Below are 24,196 nucleotides of genomic sequence, written 5' to 3' on the forward strand. Positions count from 1 at the left end.
GTACTCTTTGTTTGTATGTAGACGTTGTATGTTAATGAACCTATGCATATTCATGTAACCTCAATAAAAGAGCAGTGTTACGGGGGAGCGGACGAGAGCAACTGGGGTCAAGCGAAGGAACGGCGTTTGTCCGGTTCTCTCCCGTGCACGAGAAACATGAAGAACTTTGCCTACTTCGTGTCTTGCTTTGCTGTGTAATTATATTGTCTTCAACGTTCCAGCGAATAGTTTCAAACTACAAACCTATCACATACTCTAATTAATAATGATAGATTATTGTTTAGTAGGTGATGTGGCCAAGCAAGTAGCCAAAGTAGAGTTTTCCCTGGACATTTTAAAGGAAAGTAACATAACTGATTAGCATTTTACTTTTTTTTGCAGACGGGTTGTAGTCGACGGTGTGTCGTTGCCTGAAGTGGTGAAGCAAGTTTGTTTTGACCTGTGAGAAAAGTTTTATTGTGTTTTTTGCACAGCACTGTGCTTTGTTAAAATTATTGAAGTAGCTCTTTTTATATGTACTACAATGTCACTGGATGCTCACACTTGTGTGTCAGTTCTTGCTGCAAAATATGCCTGAATTATTATATCTTGTTATACGTGCACTAGGGAGTGCAGGAGTTCAGGGTTGCTATGACAATGATAATGTATGATCAGACATGATCTTGCATTATTGTTTCATCAGTCTGAATTTCGTTCTCATTTAATCCTTTAGGTCAACGAGGTGAAGCCCTCCAGCATGGACAATCTGGGACCCTGCCTCACTTCCTGGAGGAGCCTGTCGATGCCTACATTGTCAAAAGTAATCCCATCAAGCTCCGGTGTCAAGCTCGGCCTGCGCTCCAGATCTTCTTCAAGTGCAATGGTGAATGGGTCCACCAGAGCCAGCACATGTCTCAAGAGCACACTGACCTCACAACAGGTACAGAAACTTTTTTTTTTTAACATACATAACTTTCTTGATACAATCATGCAGATGAATGTGTAGGATGTGTGTATAGCAATATTGTTTGGTGTATTAAAAGAGTTGTATACACACATGATGTGTAAATGTACACATAAAACTCAATTCCATCCTCCCTGTCAAACCGTATCTGGCATTTTACATTATGTGAATATCACTCATATTGCAGACAGCAAGCACTGAAAGTCTCAAGCAGGAACTTTGCTAATGGGGCTTTGTGACAATGCCTACGGCTACATCCAACCCTGTAAATGTATTTGCCTCACTTCTACAGACTACACTCTGTGTCACATTTGATCTGAGCAGAAATGACAACTGTTAGAGCATGAAACGCATCAACTTGTTCAATTTTGGGATTAGACTTTGAACTCTGAATGGTGTCTTTTACTGATGCAACTTACTGAAATCCAGTTGTTGTTTTAACTTCAAAATAAATCCATTCAGACCACAGAGGCATTTTTTCCTTCTTTTCTAATACTCTTGTCAGTTTTTGTTGCATCACCTCACGATGGGTATAAATATCTCATGATTGCACTTGTGTTTATACAGCGAATTTAGCTGTAAAACAAAAACTAAATTATACTTTCCTCTTTTCCTCATAATGTGCTTGTGTTGTAATTAACTTTTTACAAGCGTATCTTGCAAGCAGCTCCTGTTTTTATTTCAAAAACTGTTTTATTTGTGGTCTTGTATCTATTTGTTCACAATACACATAATCACCTGTACTCAAAAATTAAAACTGTGAAAAAAATGTATTAGTTGAATGATGGTTGGTGCTTTACTTAACACACAGTAGCATGCATTAACTCTCACTGCTAACAACGGACCTCTAAATCTTTACTGCCTCTAGTCTGGATTCATAGCTCTGCTCCCATCTGGCTTTTTATCACCACTCATATCCGTCTCCAGTGGGACAGTCATAAGGAAAGGGATGTACAGAAGGCAAAGGGTTTCCAGAGACAGAATAGTATCTCCTCAAGTAAAATAGTTTTTTCTGACCTGGACTGTGTCAGGATGTTCTAAACGCTGGCTGCTGGAAGATGTATCGTAATAGTTTATTTGGAACTTTTGAGGAACTTTTGCAAAACAGAGGCAGAACACAGAAAAACTCAAGTTTTCCATGTGCATCTGTATTTAGATGAATTATTAAACTCACTCAGATTTTTTATGCTATTCTGAGGACTGTTTTCTGTCCTCCAACTGTTGTTATAGCACCAAAGATGTGGTGACAGTAAAGATAAGAAGCTCTTGCAAAGTAATTTAATAAAATATATGTACCTATATATAGAGAAACTGGTAGAAACCACCCCCATAAAGTGACAGCTTGATCCTCCTACAAGTAGGATTTATATTTTGTTTATTACAGTTACACTGCAGACTCTTTGAAACAGTTCTGTTAAGCATAATGCATTTTTTTACTTGAACTTAATAAATTAAGTTTAAGTTTATTAAAGCGGTAGGATCACATGAATGTTATTAAAAAAGCCAAAACCCTATGCCAATCTGCTGTCTTTCTCAGCTCGGATGAGGTTTGTTTTATTATTATTATACTACACACAGCATGATCAAGAAACTGACCTGACAGCCCATTGTTCATCAGCGGTGCTAGTTTCAGTCATTGTGCAAAAGTACTGTTTATAAGGTTGGGGAAGTCTGCAGTCAGCTGAGACTGAAGAAGTCACTTGGATGAGTGACGAAAACATTTCTCCTACTGAAAACTGTCTTAAACTTTTGAGCTTAAGTTTCTGTCTCCTTGTTTGAGTCTACATTTGGGTCCTCCATTCCTGCCTGCACACAGCCGGACCATGCATCAAGACATACTACACACTGGCTTTTGAGTCTGGTCTTATTGTTACCAGTGTTGGGAAGGTTACTTTTAAAATGTATTTCATTACAGAATACAGAATACATGCCCCAAAATGTATTCTGTAACGTATTCCGTTACATTACTCAATGAGAGTAACGTATTCCGAATACTTTGGATTACTTAATATATTATCATGCTGTTTACAACTACGTGAATGTACTATTGCTGTGATTTATTACTGTTACTGAAGGTCCGCGGCTCCGAACCGTAGTAAAGGGACCTCTGGCTAATACGGTGGGTTCTGTGTCGGCTCGTAGCCGAAAACTAGCTTTACTTTGTTGTCTGGGTCAACTTTGCTAGCGAGAGACAGAGAGAGGCGTTGAAAGGCTGCTCCAACGGAACTTATTGTTTTTGGAGGAAAACACGAACACGGTGTACAGTCGAGTCTTAATAGCTTACTTACAACTGGGCTCGTCAGGCACTCTTCTTGGCTGCAGTGGTTATTATTATATTTACATGCTTCCAGCTCCCGTTTTTGCTCGATGACAGCTCGTACTTTTCCTTTTTCTCCCTCCCTCGCTCACAGACACATAACGTGTATGGCAGTCCATTCTCCCTGCAGCACGGACTACACTGCCCATGATGCTACATTCTTTAGAGCTATACCTGTAGCATTCTGCCTATTAGCTTAGCACAACAACAACAGGCGCTCTCTCACCCAGGAAACACGCAGAGAGAGAGCGTCACCCTGTAACCATGGCAACCGTAACGCTGCCGCCTGGAACAACAGAACGTAGCTGTCAAACAAAACCCAAACAGTCCTGACCCGCCACAATATGAGACAGGAAAGTACCGCAGTGTAATCCATTTATTTCAACAAAGTAACTGTATTCTAAATACCACCTTTTTAAACGGTAACTGTAACGGAATACAGTTACTCATATTTTGTATTTTAAATACGTAACGGCGGTACATGTATTCCGTTACTCCCCAACACTGATTGTTACATACTACTCTACACTGCTATTTTGAAGCCAGCTTTTGTTTGTTTGTTTATGTTTTGCTTTTTTCCTAAAAACCAAATTATATTTCCCTTTTCCTGATAAAGTGCTTAAACTATGTTGCAACAAGAGTTTCGAAATGGGTTAATTATACTTGAAAAGCACAGAAGGTGGAAAATATGGATCTAGCCACAGTGATGTCATCGACTGCTGTGTGAAGTCTGTTTTATTTTCATTGTCACCATCTTGGTAAATGTAAGATGCCATTGTTGTTAGCCAACTAGTATAACTTTCATAAGTATTTGAGAACTGGGAGAGAAGACAGCATTGCAGCTCGAACTGTTGCCTGTGATGGTCGCGGGATAGCGTTTACACAGTTTCTCTGTCAGTTTAGGCACCTAGCTGCGTATTGGTTCATTTCAGCTTAGAAAACCATTTTTGGAGATGTCATATTTGGGAGCTACAAGGGGCCCATCATCATCCTCATTTCAGGGTCTGCTTACAAGTGAGGACACAGGAGATTGACAGATGGATTGGTGCAGTGTTTGCAGTAATGTAATAGGTGTAGTGGTCTGTTAGGATGAAGAGAGAACTGAACGTGAAAGTGAAGTCAACATCCTCACCCGCACTTACAGCCACTAGCTATGGGTAGTGTCCAAAGAATGAAACTGTGGATTCACGCAGGACAAATGATCTCCCTCTGAAGAGTCGGAGGGTGAGGTGCTCAGTATTTGGTGAGGGGCTTGTGTCAAATGGACCCAGTTTTTGTGGCTCAGGCGTCAATCATAGGCAGAAAATGGATAGATGGCATTAAATAGCCTTAATGATTCAGTGGGGTATTTCCATATTTTATACTGTCTGTGTTTGGAAGCCAGATTCAAGTGGGCACTTCAAGAAGTGCTGTTTTTGGTACTTCTGTGTGATATATTTTTAGACCCAGAGCTTGCTGGTTGACCTGAACACTGAAGGACATAAGAGCAAAGTCAGTGACAAGCTGATGAATGTAGAGGAGTTTATAGTGACTAGAAGGCCTCAGAGTCACTAAACACACGCATGTGGCACATATTCAGGAAGACAAAACAGTCACTAAAAAATATTTGCTCGCTTCTTGAGGTTAAGAAAAACACAGCGAGTCTGTACTGCTAGTTACTGATATTCCCTCCTCTTATGTGTAAACAAACACACGTGTGTAAACAAACACATGTTACAGATCCTGACTGATAGATAGACATCTGTCCTCTGCTGCATATTTCAACATCTAACCCATGCCAGAGTTATTTCATTACTCGTGTATTGTATATGTCACCGTTCTGGGTCGGTTCGACCCAGCATTTTCAGTTCCTTATGTTTTGGTTTATTTTGCATCTTGGAGTGCTTTGGGCTAGTCTGGTGTTTCTTGATTATTTGTGATTTGTTAGTTACTATTTGAATTCTATGTTCTGTTTATTCAGGTTTAAGGAATTGTTGCCTATTGTTTGAGTTGCGTATTATTAGAGTTCCATGTTTCTGTTTACTCGTGGTTTAGGATTTGTGTTCTCATGTTTTGTGTGGGTTTAGTTCCATGTGTCATTTTCTGTCTGTCTCTCAGTGTCGAGTCTGCATCTTTGTGTAGTGAGGTCTTGTTTCCTGTTTTATTGTGAAGGTCTGCATCTCTTGTGAATGTGTTCAGTTTTACCTCTTGTCTCGTCTCGTTAATTGCTGTGTCCACCACCTGAGTGTAATCTCCCTGTGTTTCTCTGTGTGTATTTAAGTCGTGTCTTCTGCTATTGTAGTTGCTGGTCCGTCTGTGTATCTACCATGTTCCTTTCGTGTGTTCTCTCTGCTGTCACCGTCATATACCATCTTCCGTCTTCCTTCATGTTCAGGTTCGTGTTCTTGTTCAGGCTCAGTAGTTTAGTTGTCCCAGTATAGTTTAGTTCTCCGTTTACCGTTTGTCCATCTATATTTTTGTGTTTAATAAACCACCCTCACACCTTTACAAGTGCCTGCGTTTGGATCCTCCTTTATTTCTTCCACACGGCTCATCTCACTCGCCGTGACAGTATATGAGCCTATGCATGTTCAGAAACAATAAATACTAGCCTATTAAGTTCTTCATTCAGGCACGTTAGTACATGCTGAAGTAGTATTAAACTCTGAGGTAGATACACCAGTGAAAACAGTAAAAGTAATTAGAGAGCAGAAATTATTTGAGTTTAATTTATTCATTAAAAGTGTCTGTTATTGATACTTTCTTTGGTCAGTGCACCCTAATGGTAAATTGTACATTTTCATGATTATAAAATAATCTGCTTACCTTACTGTAATGATTGTAGTGTATATATGTCTGTATGTGTTATATCTCAGCAACACTTTGCACAAACATTATCACATATACAGCAATTTACAAGAACATTTATTATAAATTTTTTTGATTGAGAAAATGCAATGTTACATTCTACATTTGCATGTTTCACATTCAACATATGTCATTCGTGCCCAACCTATTATATATTCATAACATAGTGCAGTGTGTTTTATCATGGACAATTGCAGTGGTTCATGTAAAATGTATGGTAATTTAAAAAGTTGGCATAAGGGTAAATGGATTGTTTTATGTAAGTAAACTTAAAGTTTTAAAAAAAGTTTATATTTTCTATAAAGAAGTTCTTGCTTTTTGAAACAAGGGATGTTGAAAAATAGCTCACTGTAAAATGATCTGCCATAGCTACCAGATTGATTGAGTTTAAAATAATTCATCTCTGCACTTCATGTTTAAATCCAATTATTCAATGTGTGGCCCTTAATTTATCTTAGCCAGTGTGGCCCTCTGGGGGGGGGAAAAAAAAAAAGAAAAGTTTCCCGCTCGCACACTAGCAACTGAATACTGGATTTACTGGATGGGCAGAAACATAACACTAAATATATCCTACTTGTCAGAATGTCTCAAAAGGATTTTGTATTCGTTAAGAGGACATTTGTCTCATTATTGACCATCTCAGTGCACAACCATGTTACCCGACACTGCAGAGAGAAACTGAAAATAAATGGAGCAGTTTGGTGTGGAGCTGGGGAGAACAAGCATGAAGCTGTGACCCTCTGGCATTACGTTAAGTGTCTACAAACTCATAAAGCTACTTGATCGGATGATGGCTGAAATAGTACAGAACAAAATGTTTCAACATTAATGCCAGTATCATTAGATTTTAAAAAACACTGGACCTGGATATTTCTGACAGCCCACACTTGGATGTGACTGCATACTCTGACAGTCTCCCTTTGAAGGCAGTAAATCGCTTCAAATCTTGAAATTATCATTTCGTAACACATCATTTGTGCACTGTGGAGTTGTTCTTTCGAAGGCAGCATAATTTTTTCCCCAATACCATTTTTTTTCAGAAATCACCCCATTCCATATTTATTTGTTTTGTTCAGTTAAATTGTAATGAGCTTTTGCAACTAAAATGGAAAAAATAATAGCCAGCAGCATTATTACCCATCACTTTGTGGCTCTCTAATACCCTACAGTACTTTTAAGTGAATTTCTTTTCTTTTTTTTTGTATTGAGGAAAAAGAATATGCCTTTTCCACTTGCATTCTTTGATCTTTTTTATATGAAAGCACAATTTGCAAGCAAAATAGAAAAACTATTCATTATTGCTACAGGGTGAGAGAAAATAAGACTGCATCTTAATCATTTAGTTTAGCAACTCAATACCAGGTTTACTTTTCAGAAGTAACCCTTTCTTTCAATGACAAAGAAAGGATAAAAAACATTACATTTTTTGTCTGAGTTTATGTCAAAAGGGTATTCTATTCATGTATTATGATTTTCTGACATTCTGATGATGAGGATTATGTACAGTGGGGCAAAAAAGTATTTAGTCAGCCACCGATTGTGCAAGTTCCCCCACTTAAAATGATGACAGAGGTCAGTAATTTGCACCAGAGGTACACTTCAACTGTGAGAGACAGAATGTGAAAAAAAAATCCATGAATTCACATGGTAGGATTTGTAAAGAATTTATTCGTAAATCAGGGTGGAAAATAAGTATTTGGTCACCTCAAACAAGGAAAATCCCTGGCTCTCACAGACCTGTAACGTCTTCTGTAAGAAGCTTTTCTGTCCCCCACTCGTTACCTGTATGAATGGCACCTGTTTGACCTCATCATCTGTATAAAAGACACCTGTCCACAGCCTCAACCAGTCAGACTCCAAACTCCGCCATGGCCAAGACCAAAGAGCTTTCGAAGGACACCAGGAAAAGAATTGTAGACCTGCACCAGACTGGGAAGAGTGAATCTACAATAGGCAAGCAGCTTGGTGTGAAAAAATCAACTGTGGGAGCAATCATCAGAAAATGGAAGACATACAAGACCACTGATAATCTCCCTCGATCTGGGGCTCCACGCAAGATCTCACCCCTTGGGTTTAAAATGATCATGAGAACGGTGAGCAAAGATCCCAAAACCACACGGGGGGACCTGGTGAATGACCTGCAGAGAGCTGGGACCAAAGTAACAAAGGTCATCATCAGTAACACACTACAATGGCAGGGAATCAAATCCCGCAGTGCCAGACGTGTTCCGCTGCTGAAGCCAGTGCATGTCCAGGCCCGTCTGAAGTTTGCCAGAGAGCACATGGATGATACAGCAGAGGATTGGGAGAATGTCATGTGGTCAGATGAAACCAAAGTATAACTTTTTGGTATAAACTCAACTCGTCGTGTTTGGAGGAAGAAGAATACTGAGTTGCATCCCAAGAACACCATACCTACTGTGAAGCATGGGGGTGGAAACATCATGCTATGGGGCTGTTTTTCTGCCAAGGGGACAGGACGACTGATCCGTGTTAAGGACAGAATGAATGGGGCCAAGTATCGTGAGATTTTGAGCCAAAACCTCCTTCCATCAGTGAGAACTTTGAAGATGAAACGAGGCTGGGTCTTCCAACATGACAATGATCCAAAACACACCGCCCGGGCAACAAAGGAGTGGCTCCGTAAGAAGCATTTGAAAGTCCTGGAGTGGCCTAGCCAGTCTCCAGACCTCAACCCCATAGAAAATCTGTGGCAGGAGTTGAAAGTCCGTGTTGCTCGGCGACAGCCCCAAAACATCACTGCTCTTGAGAAGATCTGCATGGAGGAATGGGCCAAAATACCAGCTACTGTGTGTGCAAACCTGGTAAAGACCTATAGTAAACGTTTGACCTCTGTTATTGCCAACAAAGGTTATGTTACAAAGTATTGAGTTGTATTTTTGTTATTGACCAAATACTTATTTTCCACCCTGATTTACGAATAAATTCTTTACAAATCCTACCATGTGAATTCATGGATTTTTTTTTCACATTCTGTCTCTCACAGTTGAAGTGTACCTCTGGTGCAAATTACTGACCTCTGTCATCATTTTAAGTGGGGGAACTTGCACAATCAGTGGCTGACTAAATACTTTTTTGCCCCACTGTACGTATTATGTATGACTCATTAAAAGCAGAAATCCAGTATCTCAAATTATTAGCTCATTTCCTAAACTCAATCAAAGAATGATTCACAATAAACGCTTAAAAAATGAACTGACTTAAATCATTTAAATACATGTAAATTCTGTGTAAGTACCATGTGAAATTTACTGTTAGTACCAAGCACATTTTTCTTTAATGATTAATTATTTGGATTAATAAACCTTTCATTTTAAATACCTCAGCTGAATTTTACTCAGAATCATGTTTATAACAATGAAAAGCATGTTTTTGAATCCAGAAATGCCCAACTTTTTTATACATTACATACTTGCTTCAGGCTCCTTTGTCACAAATTACTGCCTGAGAGTGGACTGGCATGGAGATGATCAGCTTGCGGCACTGCTGAGGTGTTATTGAAGCCCAGCTTGCTTTGATGGAGGACTTTGGTTCTTCTCTATTTTTGGGTCGGGTGTTTTTCATTTTTCTTCCTATATATTGAACATTACCTGTCAATTACTGACCCGTCCTCTTTGTTTATATGAGAATCTACCTTAAAGCTATTGCTCACAGAGCCCTTAGCATGGCTAAGACACTCAGACTGTACATCACACTGACTCTCAGGGGGGTGAAATGACAGCTTCTCTTTCACAGACACTTTTTCACTCACATATGCTGCATGCTTGGAAAGTAATGTGTGTTTTATTCTTCTCGGGTCTCAGCAGATGGTCACTCTTACTGAGCCTGGTTGTGTCTGAGGTTTCTTCCTATTTAAAATTGTGTTTTTCCTTCCCACTGTGAAACAGTTGAGTACTATAAGGTCTTGGCCTTACCATGTATGTCATCATTGCTGTGTAAATACAATAGAATTGATCTGATTTATATTTTTTCCCTTTCTCTCACGTTAATTTATTTTGATGACTTCTGCTCTTTTTCTCACTTTTTTGTCTTACTTAGTTACTAAACATATCTAAGCTCTAATGCATGCATGTAATAAGACAGTATGACCTGTTGAAACCCCAAGCTGGTTACCATAGTGATATGTGGCTTTGCTTCTTGGCCATGCTTTAGTACTGAGACTTCATAAACACAGAGGATTTCTTTCAACCTGACCAGAGATTTAGTGGGCCTTTTCGAACAGTATCAGTTACCAGCCATATCTATGTTACACACAGACAGAGCTGAGCCAACGAAGCCCATGTTGAGAAAATGAGCATCTTGCCTTAGACATTGGCTCCCCATCCAGCTTCATCTGTAGGAGGCAGTTGAACAGCTATATCTCTGGACAAGCTATTATAGTCTGACTCAGGTGGTAGAATGGCCACTGGGTTCAGGAAAGAGCAGGGTGCTGTAGCTATTAAAGCAGTAAGCTGTGAATTAAATGCAGACAGACTCAGCAACACATGCCATAACACTGTCTGCCCAGGGGGTATAAGGCACAGGATGGACTGCATCTTTCCAGAGGCAGGTAACTCAGCAAGGCAGGTATACATTTACCATTGTGTTGTTCTGTTTTCCTCAGATTTAGCCTTATATATGTCCCTCCCAGGAGGCAACGCTGTAAAAAGGAAAAGAAATGGAGATGTGTAATATAGACATTGCTAAACATCAGCACTCTGAGAAGATGCAGCAGCAGATCTCAGAGAATGACTCGGCCTCCTTAACGACTTTTACTGCCGTTTTGACGAGCCATCAGGCAGCCTTCACACCTCCAACGGCCCCAACAATAGAGACACTTTGGACACTAATTCCCCCACCTCTCCCCCCTCCATAGAGCCATCACCACCATCAAACACTTCACCTACAACACCTCCCTCCACACCCAACACCAAGGAGGATTTCACACCACCTCCTCCCACCACAACTCTTCATATTCATGAAGCAGATTTGAGGAAGCAGTTTAAGAGTCTGAATGCTCGAAAAGCTCCTGGCCCAGACGGTGTGTCTCCTGCCACCCTCAGACTCTGTGCAAACGAGCTGGCCCCAGTGTTTTCTGGCATTTTCAACTCCTCACTGCAGGCATGTCATGCTTCAAGCCCCAGAAAAAGAGGATGCTCTGAGAGACTGTTATGACACCACAGACTGGGATGTGCTTCTGAGCCCACATGGTGAGGACATAGAGGGGGCGACACACTGTCTTACAGACTACCTCAACTTTTGTGTGGACACGGTCGCCCCTGCTAAGACGGTACGGTGTTACCCTAATAACAAACCGTGGGTAACACAGGAAGTCAAAGCTGTCCTCAACATGAAGAAGAAGGCTTTCAGGAGCAAAGTGAAGGAGGAGATGAAAGCAGCACAGCAGGAGGTGAAACGCTGCCTGAGGGAAGCAAAGGACACCTACAGGAGGAAGGTGGAGCAGAAGTTGGAGAGGAACAATATGAGGGAGGTCTGGAATGGTGTAAAAACCATCACAGGCCACAACACCAAGAACAGCACAGTGGGGGGGACTGTGGAGAAGGCAAACGAACTCAACAACTTCTTCAACAGGTTTGACCAGCCCACAACCCCCCCACCCTCACCCTCACCCTCACCTTCACTACAGAGCCCTCTCCCCACTCTCCTACCTCCCTTGCTTCCCCCCCTTCCTGACACTATGATGACACCCCCCTCCTCCAATCCCTCTCTCAGCAGCAGGACATCTTCCCCCCCCTCCTTCCAATCATCTCCCAGTGTCACAGTGGATCAGGTCAGGAGACAACTGAGGAAGCTTCGCCCCAGAAAGGCAGCAGGCCCAGACAAGGTGTGTCCGAGGATGCTAAAGGCGTGTGCTGCTGAACTTGGGGAGCCGCTACAACGAGTCTTCAATCTCAGTCTGCGACTGGGGAGAGTGCCCACCCTATGGAAGACATCCTGCATCGTCCCGGTCCCCAAAAGGAACCGGCCCAATGAGCTGAATGACTTCCGACCGGTGGCACTGACATCACATCTTATGAAGACTCTAGAGCGGCTCTTCCTCAACCTCCTCCGACCACAGGTACAACAGGCCCAGGACCCACTACAGTTCGCCTACAAGTCGGGTGTGGGAGTGGAGGATGCCATCTTGTACCTCCTGCATAGAGCCCACTCACACCTCGATGGGGGAAAAGGCACGGTCAGGATCCTGTTTCTTGACTTTTCCAGTGCCTTTAATACCATCCGGCCCTGTCTGCTCCAGGAGAAACTGAACAGGATGGAGGTGGACCCCTGCCTGGTGGCTTGGATCTCCGACTACCTCACCGACAGGCCACAGTACGTCAGGCTGAAGGACATCACGTCTGACACTGTGGTCAGCAGCACAGGAGCACCACAGGGAACTGTGCTGTCCCCTCTTCTCTTCACCCTGTACACCTCTGACTTCTGCTACAAATCTGAATTATGTCACATTCAGAAGTTTGCAGACGACACAGCCATCATGGGGTGTATCTGGGATGATCAGGAAGGGGAGTACAGAAGTCTGGTGAGGAACTTTGTCACATGGAGTCACACAAACCACCTGCAACTCAACACCTCAAAGACTAAGGAACTGGTTGTGGACTTTGGGAGGTCCAGAGCAGGTCCACTGCCGGTTCAGATAGAGGGGGAGGAGGTGGAGGTGGTCAACAAGTACAAGTACCTCGGGCTGTGGGTGGACAATAAACTGGACTGGTCATGCAACACAGAGCACCTGTACAAAAAAGCCCAAAGCCGACTGTACTTCCTCAGGAGGCTGAGGTCTTTTAACATCTGCAGGAAGCTCCTGAGGATGTTTTACCAGTCAGTGGTTGCTGGAGTACTGTTCTATGCTGTGGTGTGCTGGGGGAGCAGCACAGCAAAGAAGGACTCATCCAGGCTGGAAAAACTGATCAGGAAGGCTAGCTCTGTGGTTGGCATGAAGCTGGACACTCTGGTGTCAGTGGCAGAGAAAAGGACACTAAAGAAGCTGCTGGATATTATGGACAATGCTGGGCATCCTCTGCACACGGCCATAAACAACCAGAAGAGTCTGTTCAGTGACAGGTTGCTTCTCCCAAAGACAAGAACCAACAGACTTAAAAACTCCTTTGTCCCACACGCCATCAGACTGTTTAACTCCTCTCTGGAGGGGAGAGGGAGGGGAAACAGGAGGACAAAGGAGGGGGGAACAACTAAGCTGTAGTGCCTCTTCTCTTCACTGTGTAATACCTTTGTGCAATACTTTTTGTTAACAATCATACTTGAAATGTGCAATTCACTTGTATTTTTATTTTTATTTTTATCCCTATTTATTCTATTTATCCCCTTTGTATATTTTATCTATATATGTCTTTGTATTTATATATGTGTGTGTGTGTGTGTATATATATATATATATATATATATAATATTCTTGACTCTGTAACTTCTGTCGGTGCTGTGCTTTTTGGAAAACAAATTTCCCAGAGGAACCTACCCGAGGGATTAATAAAGTTCTATCTTATCTTATCTTATCTTATCTCTACCATAATCCCTGTCCCCAAGAAACCTAGGATCACTGGACTAAATGACTACAGACCTGTGGCTCTGACATCTGTGGTCATGAAGTCATTTGAGCGCCTGGTTCTCTCCTACCTCAAGACCCTCACGGCCCCCCTCCTGGACCCCCTGCAGTTTGCATACAGAGCCAACAGGTCTGTAGACGACGCTATCAACATGGCTCTACACTTCATCCTGCAGCATCTGGACTCCCCAGGAACCTACGCCAGGATGCTGTTTGTGGACTTCAGCTCTGCCTTCAACACCATCCTTCCAGACCATCTCCAAGGCAAGCTTTCCCAGATGAATGTGCCTGATTCCATCTGCCGGTGGATCACCGACTTCCTGACGGACAGGAAGCAGCATGTGAGGCTGAGAAAGAATGTCTCGGATCCCGGACCATCAGCACCGGCTCCCCTCAGGGCTGTGTTCTTTCTCCTCGGGTCTTCTCCCTGTACACCAACTGCTGCACCTCCACCCACCAGTCTGTCAAGCTAATCAAGTTTGCAGATGACACCACCGTTATTGGACTCATCTCGGACGGGGATGAGTCTGCCTACAGGAGGGAGGTTGAACGTCTGGTGTCCTGGTGCAGCCACAACAACCTGGTGCTTAATGCCCAGAAGACAGTGGAGATTATTGTGGACTTCAGGAAGCACACAGCCCCACTCCCCTCCATCATCCTGACTGACACCCTCATCGCCTCTATGGACTCATTCCACTTCCTGGGTACCACCATCACCCAGGACCTGAAGTGGGAGCCCACCATCACCTCCGTCATTAAGAAAGCCCAGCAGAGGATGTACTTCCTGAGGCAGCTGAAGAAATTCAACCTGCCAACACAGACAATGATGCAATTCTACACTGCAATCATCGAGTCCATCCTCACCTCCTCCATCACCGTGTGGTACGCTGGAGCCACTATCAGGGACAAACAGAGACAGCAGCGTGTTGTGCGCTCTGCTGAGAAGGTGATTGGCTGCAGACTCCCATCTCTGCAGGACCTGTACACCTCCAGGACACTGGGGCGTGCAGCTCGGATCTCAGCTGACCCTTCTCACCCTGGACACAGTCTGTTTGACCTGCTCCCCTCAGGCAGGAGGCTCCGGTCCATTCGCACCAGAACCTCTCGCCATAAGAACAGTTTCTTCCCCTCTGCTGTTGGACTCATGAACAATAACCGTATGACTGTTCCCATCACTAACACATGACCCTACGCTGTGTTCACTGCATCATTCCATGTTTGGCACTGATCACCACGTGCACTCATGTATATATCTATCTACTTAGCACTTTTAATTCTTATTTTTATTTTTATGTCTATTTAAGCGTTATATGACAGTATGTTTGCACTAAGTACCGCAGCAGTTTCCTAATATTGTAAACCTGTAAACCGGCTCAACATTTGGCAATAAAACCCTTTCTGATTTCTGATTTCTGATGTGTAAAGTGGTGGCTTTGGCTCAGGAACTAGAGGAGGTTGAGTAGAGATAAGATACTGAACCTCGAATTGCGGTATGTGAGTGAGTGATAGATAAAACCACCGTATGCCTACGGGTGTGTAAATTTGACTTACAGTGTGAAAGTACCTTGAATGGACAGTAAGATTAGAAGAGCGCTTGTACAAATGTGAGTCCATCAACAGATTAAGTGCAATAAGCGGAGCATTGATGAATCATGAGTTTCACAACTTTTAAGATGTGTAGCACAGTAAAATATTTTTAACAGCATGTAATGGCTAAATATGTGTTTTATACCTCTAATTCATATCCTCTGGGAGCTAATCGTGACTCAGCTTAAACTTTAACACCAAAACTACTGAGTTTTTTTGTTTTTTTTGTGTAGATCATATCTGTTTATTCCAGGATGCTGCTGTGTATGTAACTGAACTCTTACCACTTCTCTGAGACAGCACTGACCAACAGGGTCACTGTCTTTCTTCACTTGAGGTTATGTATTTTCTTCTTGACAAAGTGTGTCTGCAGAAAGATAGAAGTGCCTTTTTATTGGCATTTAATTACTAAGTGGTAAACAGCCAAAGTGTTGAAAGAGTTAAAGGTATAATTTCTTGTTTTCTGAAGAATCAAACCATGTCACTGAGATATATAGTATAGGTTGTAGACCCTCTAATGAATGTCCATTTGTTATCATTATCCATGAATAATAATGTTGTTGTGCTATTCAAACCATTAAGTGGGCAATGGTGCACTGTCACCCTGAAATATATTTCCTCTATCAATACAGAAATGTTTGCTGAGATAAATGATGACACTGAATGCTGAGTATCCAAGCATTGTGGAAACCATTTGAGTTTTATAGGTTTTCTTGCATTTGAGTGAGGGTTTTTTGATTGTATAGGTTAAACTTTGGGAATGAGTGCTTTGCAACTGACCCCGTTTTATTCACTTTACTGTGCAAACTTCTCGAGCCACCAATAGTCTATTTCTGAAAGTTTTTCTTTGGACATTCTTTGCTTTTTCACTCAGACTTTGTATATTACTTGCTTCAAAGTAACTTTTACTTATTTGGTAAGCTCCTTAACATTGACCTAGGAATCATTCAAGCACACTGAATCCTTCAAAATTTGAAAAAATGGACAACTCGAGGACAAAATATAAAGGGTCAGGCCTGAAAAACTATCTACAGCAGATCAAAAGTTTCTGAAATAATGCTCTTAAGAAAATAATCCAACAAAGACCAAACACAGGACCTTCAGTTTATCTATCAACTGTTCACCAAAGTTTCATCAGAAATGGTGGCTGCCATTCTTAACAAAAAGAAAATAGGGTGAAAAGGCTGAAGTCTGCCAATTACACAGGAACTGAATTGAAATGTCAACGGGTCTTATGGAGTGATGAATCCAAATCTGAGATTTCTGGTTCAAATATGTGTCAATATGTAGAGAGGAGGTCAGGAGAGAGGCATAAACAGTGAGTGCCAACAGCCATCTGTAAAACTTGGTGAAGGCTTTATCATGGTTGCATTTCAGACACTGGTGTTGGGGATTCTTTAAAAGTGTCATCAGTATTTTGACCCACTATGTAATAATTCAATTCAATTCAATTTTATTTATATAGCGCCAAATCACAACAAAAGTCACCTCAAGGTGCTTCATAGATACAGAGAAAAACCCAACAATCATATGACCCCCTATGAGCAAGCACTTTGGCGATACCATCTGGAATGCACCTAAATGGAAATTGCTACATTTGTTTTAGCATAGCAACAATTCCAAACACACTGCCAATGTAGTAGACGCCTGGATAGATACCTGGATAGATACCTGGATAGAAAAATACACACAATGAAGACTATCGGTCATGAACTGACCTTCCCAGTTGAGCCCAACCTCAACACTATTGAAGCAGTGTGGGATCACCTTGACAGAGAACAGAGCAAAAGGCAGCCAACATCCAAAGAAGTCCTTCAAGAAGCCCGGAGAACTATTCCTGAGAACTGCTGAAAGACATGAAAGAAAAGCTTGCCTAAGAGAGTTCAGGCTGTGCTGAGGTGGTCATAGTAAACATTAACTTTTGAGCTTGGTGTTCAAGCTTGTTTTGCCTTATATACTGTATTTCCATTTAAATCTACACATGCTACAAATTGCTGCACCTAAGGTGTGGCTCGAGACTTTTCCACAACACTGTACAAAATGCTACAGAATATAAGATGTTTGCAAATATAAAACAAAATGAGGCAGCTATATATATGGGGGGACCCTAGCTGCTGTGCACCTGCAGTTTAGAGGCGCTGGAAGATGGCCTTTTGTTACAGAGTCAGGCTAGCTGTTCATCCCATGAGACATGAGAGCAGCATCAGTCTTATTTTTTTGCTCTCATCACAAAGGTGAATTACTCCTAACCCCCAAATTTCAAGCTGTCCCATTTGGATGCAATTATTTAAGATGTTACAAAAAGCAAAGTTTCTTGCGTGACGCCAGGCATTGTTGGATGAAGGGGAGATGCTTTGGATGGGCTAATCAAAATCATGAATCAGTGAGGGAAGAGCTAAAGCAGACAACAAGATGGAGGGCTGTGGGGACAAACATTAAACTTCTCCGACAGTCTCATTACTGCTCTCATACCTTTTGAACAGATCTGGCAATCAGAGTGGCGTTTTGAAAACAACTCACTAAAAAAAGAGTTTCTCCAAGCAAGAAAATAATGTTGTCTGAATAATGCAGAGTTTGACGTGAATATAATAAGGCAAAACAATCCGCAGCTGAAAACAGATGCTGTGGCATTCAATAACAAATAGTGGAGATGTGTGATATAGCCCAGTTAGATTTTCTAGTGATCTGCTGTACTTAAACTAATGTTTGGGCTGTACATTAACTATAGAAATAAAAAAACACAATAGGAATAATTTATTTATGCCATTACTACATTTGGCTGAAGGAAAACCTTTTTTTTTTGTATTTTTATCACATAAAAGCTAAAATGCTTTTCAAAAATTGAAAGTAAAATACTACTTTGCCAGACAAAAAAGGAGGCCATGACACACGGGAATATTGCCTGCTGGTAATCTGGTGTTTTCAGATAGGAGGGGGGGGGGGGGGCGGGAAGAGAACTAATGGTCATGAGAGCAGTGTGAACTTTTTATCATGTCTGATTTCTTTTTTCTTTTTTAACCCTAAACGGCTTGTGTCCGTTGCAGCCACGGGACACACACATACACTGGCACAACAACAAAGATCTAATTGAGCAGTCTGATGTGCGCAGAAGTCTGTGTGGTTATTCTGCAGCAGCCTACTTCTGTTTGCACATGATTTAATCAATGTAAACACAGTGAATCACTGCACACAATGGCTCTGCCCAGTGCTCTACTTTTCAAATTAGATGCTGCAGATTTATCACCAAGCTGTCCTGCTTCCTTTAGACAGGCATATTTAATTAAAGTAACTAAAGGAAAAGGTTGTCGTATTTCTTTTAGTATAAAACACCCGTGGATGCTTCGTATCACCTATTAATTTCCAACTCCCTGTTGAATTATCTTTTCTGAACTTTCGTCTCCTCATTTGTAAATGCTAACTCAAATGTATTATTTTAATTTTTAGCATTATTCCTGGAGTTGTGGCTCAGTGAGAACTGACAGAACCTGGTTCTTTTCTGCGTGTATTCCCAGCATGCCTATGATCCAGCTTTCACCAAAATACCAACACTTTGCTTTTGTGCAACCTCATTTGAATGAAACTACAACTGCTCTCTGTGCCTCTTCTCACACATTTGTGCCAAACACACTATGCAAGAAATGAAAATACCAAAGAGAAAAACACCAACATTTAAAAGTGCTACTTGTGGCCTGTCATAAAAAGTAAGCTGTTGGTGAGGTATCCAAAGGGAGGATGCTTTACTTTATAACAAACACAAAGCAGAAAATGACCACTCGGTTGACTCATAATTGGCAAGACAGTAAAAATAATGTGTCACTTACTTGGCATCTGCATCCAGTCAAAGGCATGAGCGTGAAATATGTAATTGCAGTCACAGAGTCCAAGTCAACAGCCCACAAGGAATAAGAGACGACCAAAATCTCCTTCTTGAGGCTAAACTGCAGTATTATTTTTTTCTCTCCCTATCAGAGAAAAGAATTTTCTTGATTTTTATTTGCCTTCTAGGTGGGTTCTTGTTCAGTTATTGTAAAAATTCAAACAATTACATTAATGATATCACAAGTGGTTAAAAAAGCGCATAATTTTTACTTGACTGACTTACTCCTAGAGGGCAAAATGTTCCAACATACTGAACAGGCCAGAGCTACAGCCCAGACATGTCCATTTTCTGTCTTCGGCCACAAATATTTAGATTGCCTCTCAGAAGTGGCAAGTTTTGGGCAATGAATGCAATCCATTCGGCTGCTGCTGTTTCTGTATTTCAATGAGTAAAAAGAGCACAGTCCCTGACATTCATATATATTTCATCTGGATGAGCCAGAAATTCTGTCTGGGAACAAGATACTCTGAATATTCAAGATATTCTGTTGTCAAATAAAAGGTTGGAGCTAATTAATTCATGCTAATAAGCTACCTAAGATCAATTATGAGTCAGTAGTTTAATCTTTCAGGCATTTTGGAGGGCTTAAGAAACAAAACACATTGTTCAGAGTAGAACTGGGCGATATAAGATTTTTTCATATCACGATATGTTTTTTTCATTTCTGGCGATAACGATATATATCACGATATAAGCCAAATAACTATATTTGTAAGATTTAAATGTGCTGTTGCTCACAAGTAAAATGTTTTGATTTAAATATTTATTTCCCATAATAAGTTCAACAGGGTAGATGTACTTAAGGAACATGAGACTTTTTCAGATAAATAAAGGCAAATATGGCAAACTACACAAAAGGCAGCCGCTGAAGCATTTAAGTTTCAAAATAGAACAAACAAAACAGGTTACTAAATTGTCAATTCCACTTAGAAACAAAATTTTAATTCTAAAAATAAATCTTAGTTCATTTTACAGAAGAACAGATAAAATTGACTAACTTTTGTCAATATCAAATAAACTGAGAACTAAAAGGAAATTCTCAATCTCTCCTTGTTGTATAGCTTAGCTTTTCAAACAGTTTTAACAGTTACTTTAGTCTGACAAAAGCCGAATGACAAATTAGCGCTTCCAGTCAGAGATTGAGCATGCACCGGTTTATTGTATTTCCAGACTTGCTTTTGGCACAATTTACAGTGCGCGCTACTCTGTTTTTTGTCAGATTTGAAATAGCCGAAATACCATCACACTACAGAACTTCTATGGCTCTTCTATTTGACAATCTCTCCGGCGTGGAACCATCATCTGTTTTCTCTTCGGTAACCTTCGGTCACGCTCTCGGTTGCTTTTTCTCTAGTCGGCACACTCATATCCTCCATTACACGGGCGGCACGGCAGCTGGCTGCTTCCCAAACAAATACACATGTGACTTACTTTGCAGTATGGTGTGAATCTTTATCCATTTGGGATCCTGTCAGTTATGCAGCATTTGGTTGAATATGAGCAGAGCCTGTTTGTTTTTGATTCACAGGACAAACTCATACTACTACTTCGCTCACAGTTTTATCAATAAACATTTGTGTACCAGTTCCATTGGTAACCATACATCCACCATGTTTTACATATATGGAAAGCACAGTTGTAGATCCAGGCAATGATACATTTGCCTCGTCAAAAGTGTTTTTGACTTGTCTGCATTTTGTGAAGTTTCTTTTCTGAACCATGAAAATAGTTCATTCATGTGCTTCAGTTGTTTTCTGTGGTCTTTCAGGCCTTTTTGTTTTGCCGAGTTGGTCCAGGTTGGTGCCTTGGCAACTCCTGAAGTTTTTACTGTCTTTCCTATAGGTTCATTTTGGTTTTTCAGCTGAAAGACCACCTCCATCATTTGCACTAAAATGTCTTTTTAGCTTTCACATTTAAAATGATATTATTAGAAAGTTAGAAAGCATAGATGTAACACTTTGAATAAACTTCAGATATTAAGTCTACTTCATTTGTCCTGAAATAAGAAGGGAATGGACCCCACCTGTCCATGTAACTTCTTGTCAGTCAGTTATCCAGTTAATTTTGAGTCTTTGAGAATGGAGGACCCTCTATTCTTTCTTTCTTTCTTTCTTTCTTTCTTTCTTTTTGTGCAAAATCCCTTGAATTAAAGCTGAAAGTATCCACTTCAAACATTGGCTGTTTGGTTTAAACTCAACACTATGGTGGTGTAGAGAGGCAAAACTTCAAAAACTGTGCCTTTGTCCAACAAATTATGGACCTAACAGTATCTGGCAGACTGCAGAGGGAAACCTTGTTTCACCATCCAGGTTGGAGAGCTATGAATGGGCAAATTGATATCGAAACTACTAATATAAAAGAACATGACCCTGTCAGATTAACACTTGTGATCATTTCATTTATTTAAAATCCTAGAAAATACATTGAGGGAGAACCCTCATTTTCAATAGCACTGGAGTGAATAATAATACATAAATGTAGCAGTGAAAGTGCTCTTTATAGTGTGTGCACTCTGTGCTTTAGATCTTCACAATCAACCAAATTTTATGTGCCACAAAGGGTCTGTGATCAAACCATATTTTATTTTGGGATCAATATGGTGTCCCTGTATTTTAGGGAAAGGCAAAATTTGACTTTTTTAGAAAACAAAATGTAAGTAATTATTGCTGTGTATCAGTTATAATGATTATGCTCCCTCCTGATTGCAAAGAGCTCGGAGAATAATTTAATAAAAACAAAAATCAGACATCAGACGATTGAGGCTACACAGGACTGTAAACACTAGGGATGGGTATCGTTTAGGTTTTATCCAATAAAAGTACCAAACCGGTACTTTTGACAGGTTTTAGAAGTGAGGGGTGTGTCTGTGCGCAGGTTTGAGAAGTGAGGGGTGTGTCTGTGCGCAGGTTTTAGAAGTGAGGGGTGTGTCTGTGCGCAGGTTTTAGAAGTGAGGGGCGTGTCTGTGCGCAGGTTTTAGAAGTGAGGGGTGTGTCTGTGCGCAGGTTATAGATGTGAGGGGCGTGTCTGTGCGCAGGTTTTAGAAGTGAGGGGCGTGTCTGTGCGCAGGTTTTAGAAGTGAAGGGCGTGTCTGTGCGCAGGTTTTAGAAGTGAAGGGCGTGTCTGTGCGCAGGTTTTAGAAGTGAGGGGCGTGTCTGTGCGCAGGTTTTAGAAGTGAGGGGCGTGTCTGTGCGCAGGTTTTAGAAGTGAAGGGCGTGTCTGTGCGCAGGTTATAGATGTGAGGGGCGTGTCTGTGCGCAGGTTTTTGAAGTGAGGGGTGTGTCTGTGCGCAGGTTTTAGAAGTGAAGGGCGTGTCTGTGCGCAGGTTTTAGAAGTGAAGGGCGTGTCTGTGCGCAGGTTTTAGAAGTGAGGGGTGTGTCTGTGCGCAGGTTTTAGAAGTGAGGGGCGTGTCTGTGCGCAGGTTTTAGAAGTGAAGGGCGTGTCTGTGCGCAGGTTATAGATGTGAGGGGCGTGTCTGTGCGCAGGTTATAGATGTGAGGGGTGTGTCTGTGCGCAGGTTTTTGAAGTGAGGGGCGTGTCTGTGCGCAGGTTATAGATGTGAGGGGTGTGTCTGTGCGCAGGTTTTTCAAGTGAGGGGCGTGTCTGTGCGCAGGTTTTAGAAATGAGGGGTGTGTCTGTGCGCAGCTTATAGATGTGAGGGGTGTGTCTGTGCGCAGGTTTTTGAAGTGAGGGGCGTGTCTACGCAGGTTTTAGAAGTGATGGCTGTGTCATCACAAAGGTTTTAGAAGTGATGGCTGTGTCATCACAAAGGTTTTAGAAGTGATGGCTGTGTCATCACAAAGGTTTTAGAATGATGGTTGTGTCATCACAAAGGTTTTAGAAGTGATGGTTGTGTCATCACAAAGGTTTTAGAAGTGATGGCTGTGTCGTCACAAAGGTTTTAGAAGTGTTGGTTGTGTCATCACAAAGGTTTTAGAAGTGATGGTTGTGTCATCACAAAGGTTTTAGAAGTGATGGCTGTGTCATGACAAAGGTTTTAGAAGTGTTGGTTGTGTCATCACAAAGGTTTTAGAAGTGACGGGCGTGTCTGTGCGCAGGTTTTAGAAGTGAGGGGCGTGTCTGTGCGCAGGTTGTAGAAGTAAGGGGTGTGTCTGTAGGCAGGTTTTAGAAGTGAGGGGTGTGTCTTTGCGCAGGTTTTAGAAGTGAGGGGCGTGTCTGTGCGCAGGTTTTAGAAGTGAGGGGCGTGTCTGTGCGCAGGTTGTAGAAGTAAGGGGTGTGTCTGTAGGCAGGTTTTAGAAGTGAGGGGTGTGTCTTTGCGCAGGTTTTAGAAGTGAGGGGCGTGTCTGTGCGCAGGTTGTAGAAGTAAGGGGTGTGTCTGTAGGCAGGTTTTAGAAGTGAGGGGTGTGTCTGTGTGCAGGTTATAGAAGTGATGGCCGTGTCTGTACACAGGTTGTAGAAGTGAGGGGCGTGTCATTACGCAGGTTTTAGAAGTGAGGGGCGTGTCATCACAAAGGTTTTAGAAGTGAGGGGTGTGTCTGTGCGCAGGTTTTAGAAGTGAGGGGTGTGTCTTTGCGCAGGTTTTAGAAGTGAGGGGTGTGTCTGTGCGCAGGTTTTAGAAGTGAGGGGTGTGTCTGTGCGCAGGTTTTAGAAGTGCGGGGTGTGTCTTAACAGCCATCGCTTCTAAAGGTTTTAGAAGTGAGGGGTGTGTCTGTACACAGGTTGTAGAAGTGAGGGGTGTGTCTGTACGCAGGTTGTAGAAGTGAGGGGGGAGTCTGTGCGCAGGTTGTAGAAGTGAGGGGCGTGTCTGTACGCAGGTTGTAGAAGTGAGGGGTGTGTCTGTGCGCAGGTTTTAGAAGTGAGGGGTGTGTCTGTGTGCAGGTTTTTGAAGTGAGGGGCGTGTCTTTACGCAGGTTTTAGAAGTGTTGGTTGTGTCATCACAAATGTTTTAGAAGTGTTGGTTGTGTCATCACAAAGGTTTTAGAAGTGAGGGCTGTGTCATCACAAAGGTTTTAGAAGTGATGGCTGTGTCATGACAAAGGTTTTAGAAGTGTTGGTTGTGTCATCACAAAGGTTTTAGAAGTGATG

At 41.8% G+C, this 24,196-nt stretch overlaps 1 protein-coding gene across 2 annotated transcripts in view; it reads left to right on the forward strand.

The window, feature by feature from the left end:
• LOC102790292 (netrin receptor UNC5D-like) overlaps window positions 1–24,196 on the forward strand; it is a 204,851-nt gene that overhangs the window by 98,312 nt on the left and 82,343 nt on the right. For both annotated transcript variants that reach the window (XM_087843880.1, XM_006796863.2), the window contains exon 2: window positions 713–919. In XM_087843880.1, coding sequence (XP_087700006.1) covers window positions 713–919 — 207 coding nt within the window. The remainder of the gene's footprint in view (window positions 1–712; window positions 920–24,196) is intronic.

The sequence above is a fragment of the Neolamprologus brichardi genome, chromosome 7 (genome assembly GCF_056152115.1).
Source record: "Neolamprologus brichardi isolate AB-2024 chromosome 7, ASM5615211v1, whole genome shotgun sequence".
In the NCBI taxonomy this organism is placed as follows: Eukaryota; Metazoa; Chordata; class Actinopteri; order Cichliformes; family Cichlidae; genus Neolamprologus; species Neolamprologus brichardi.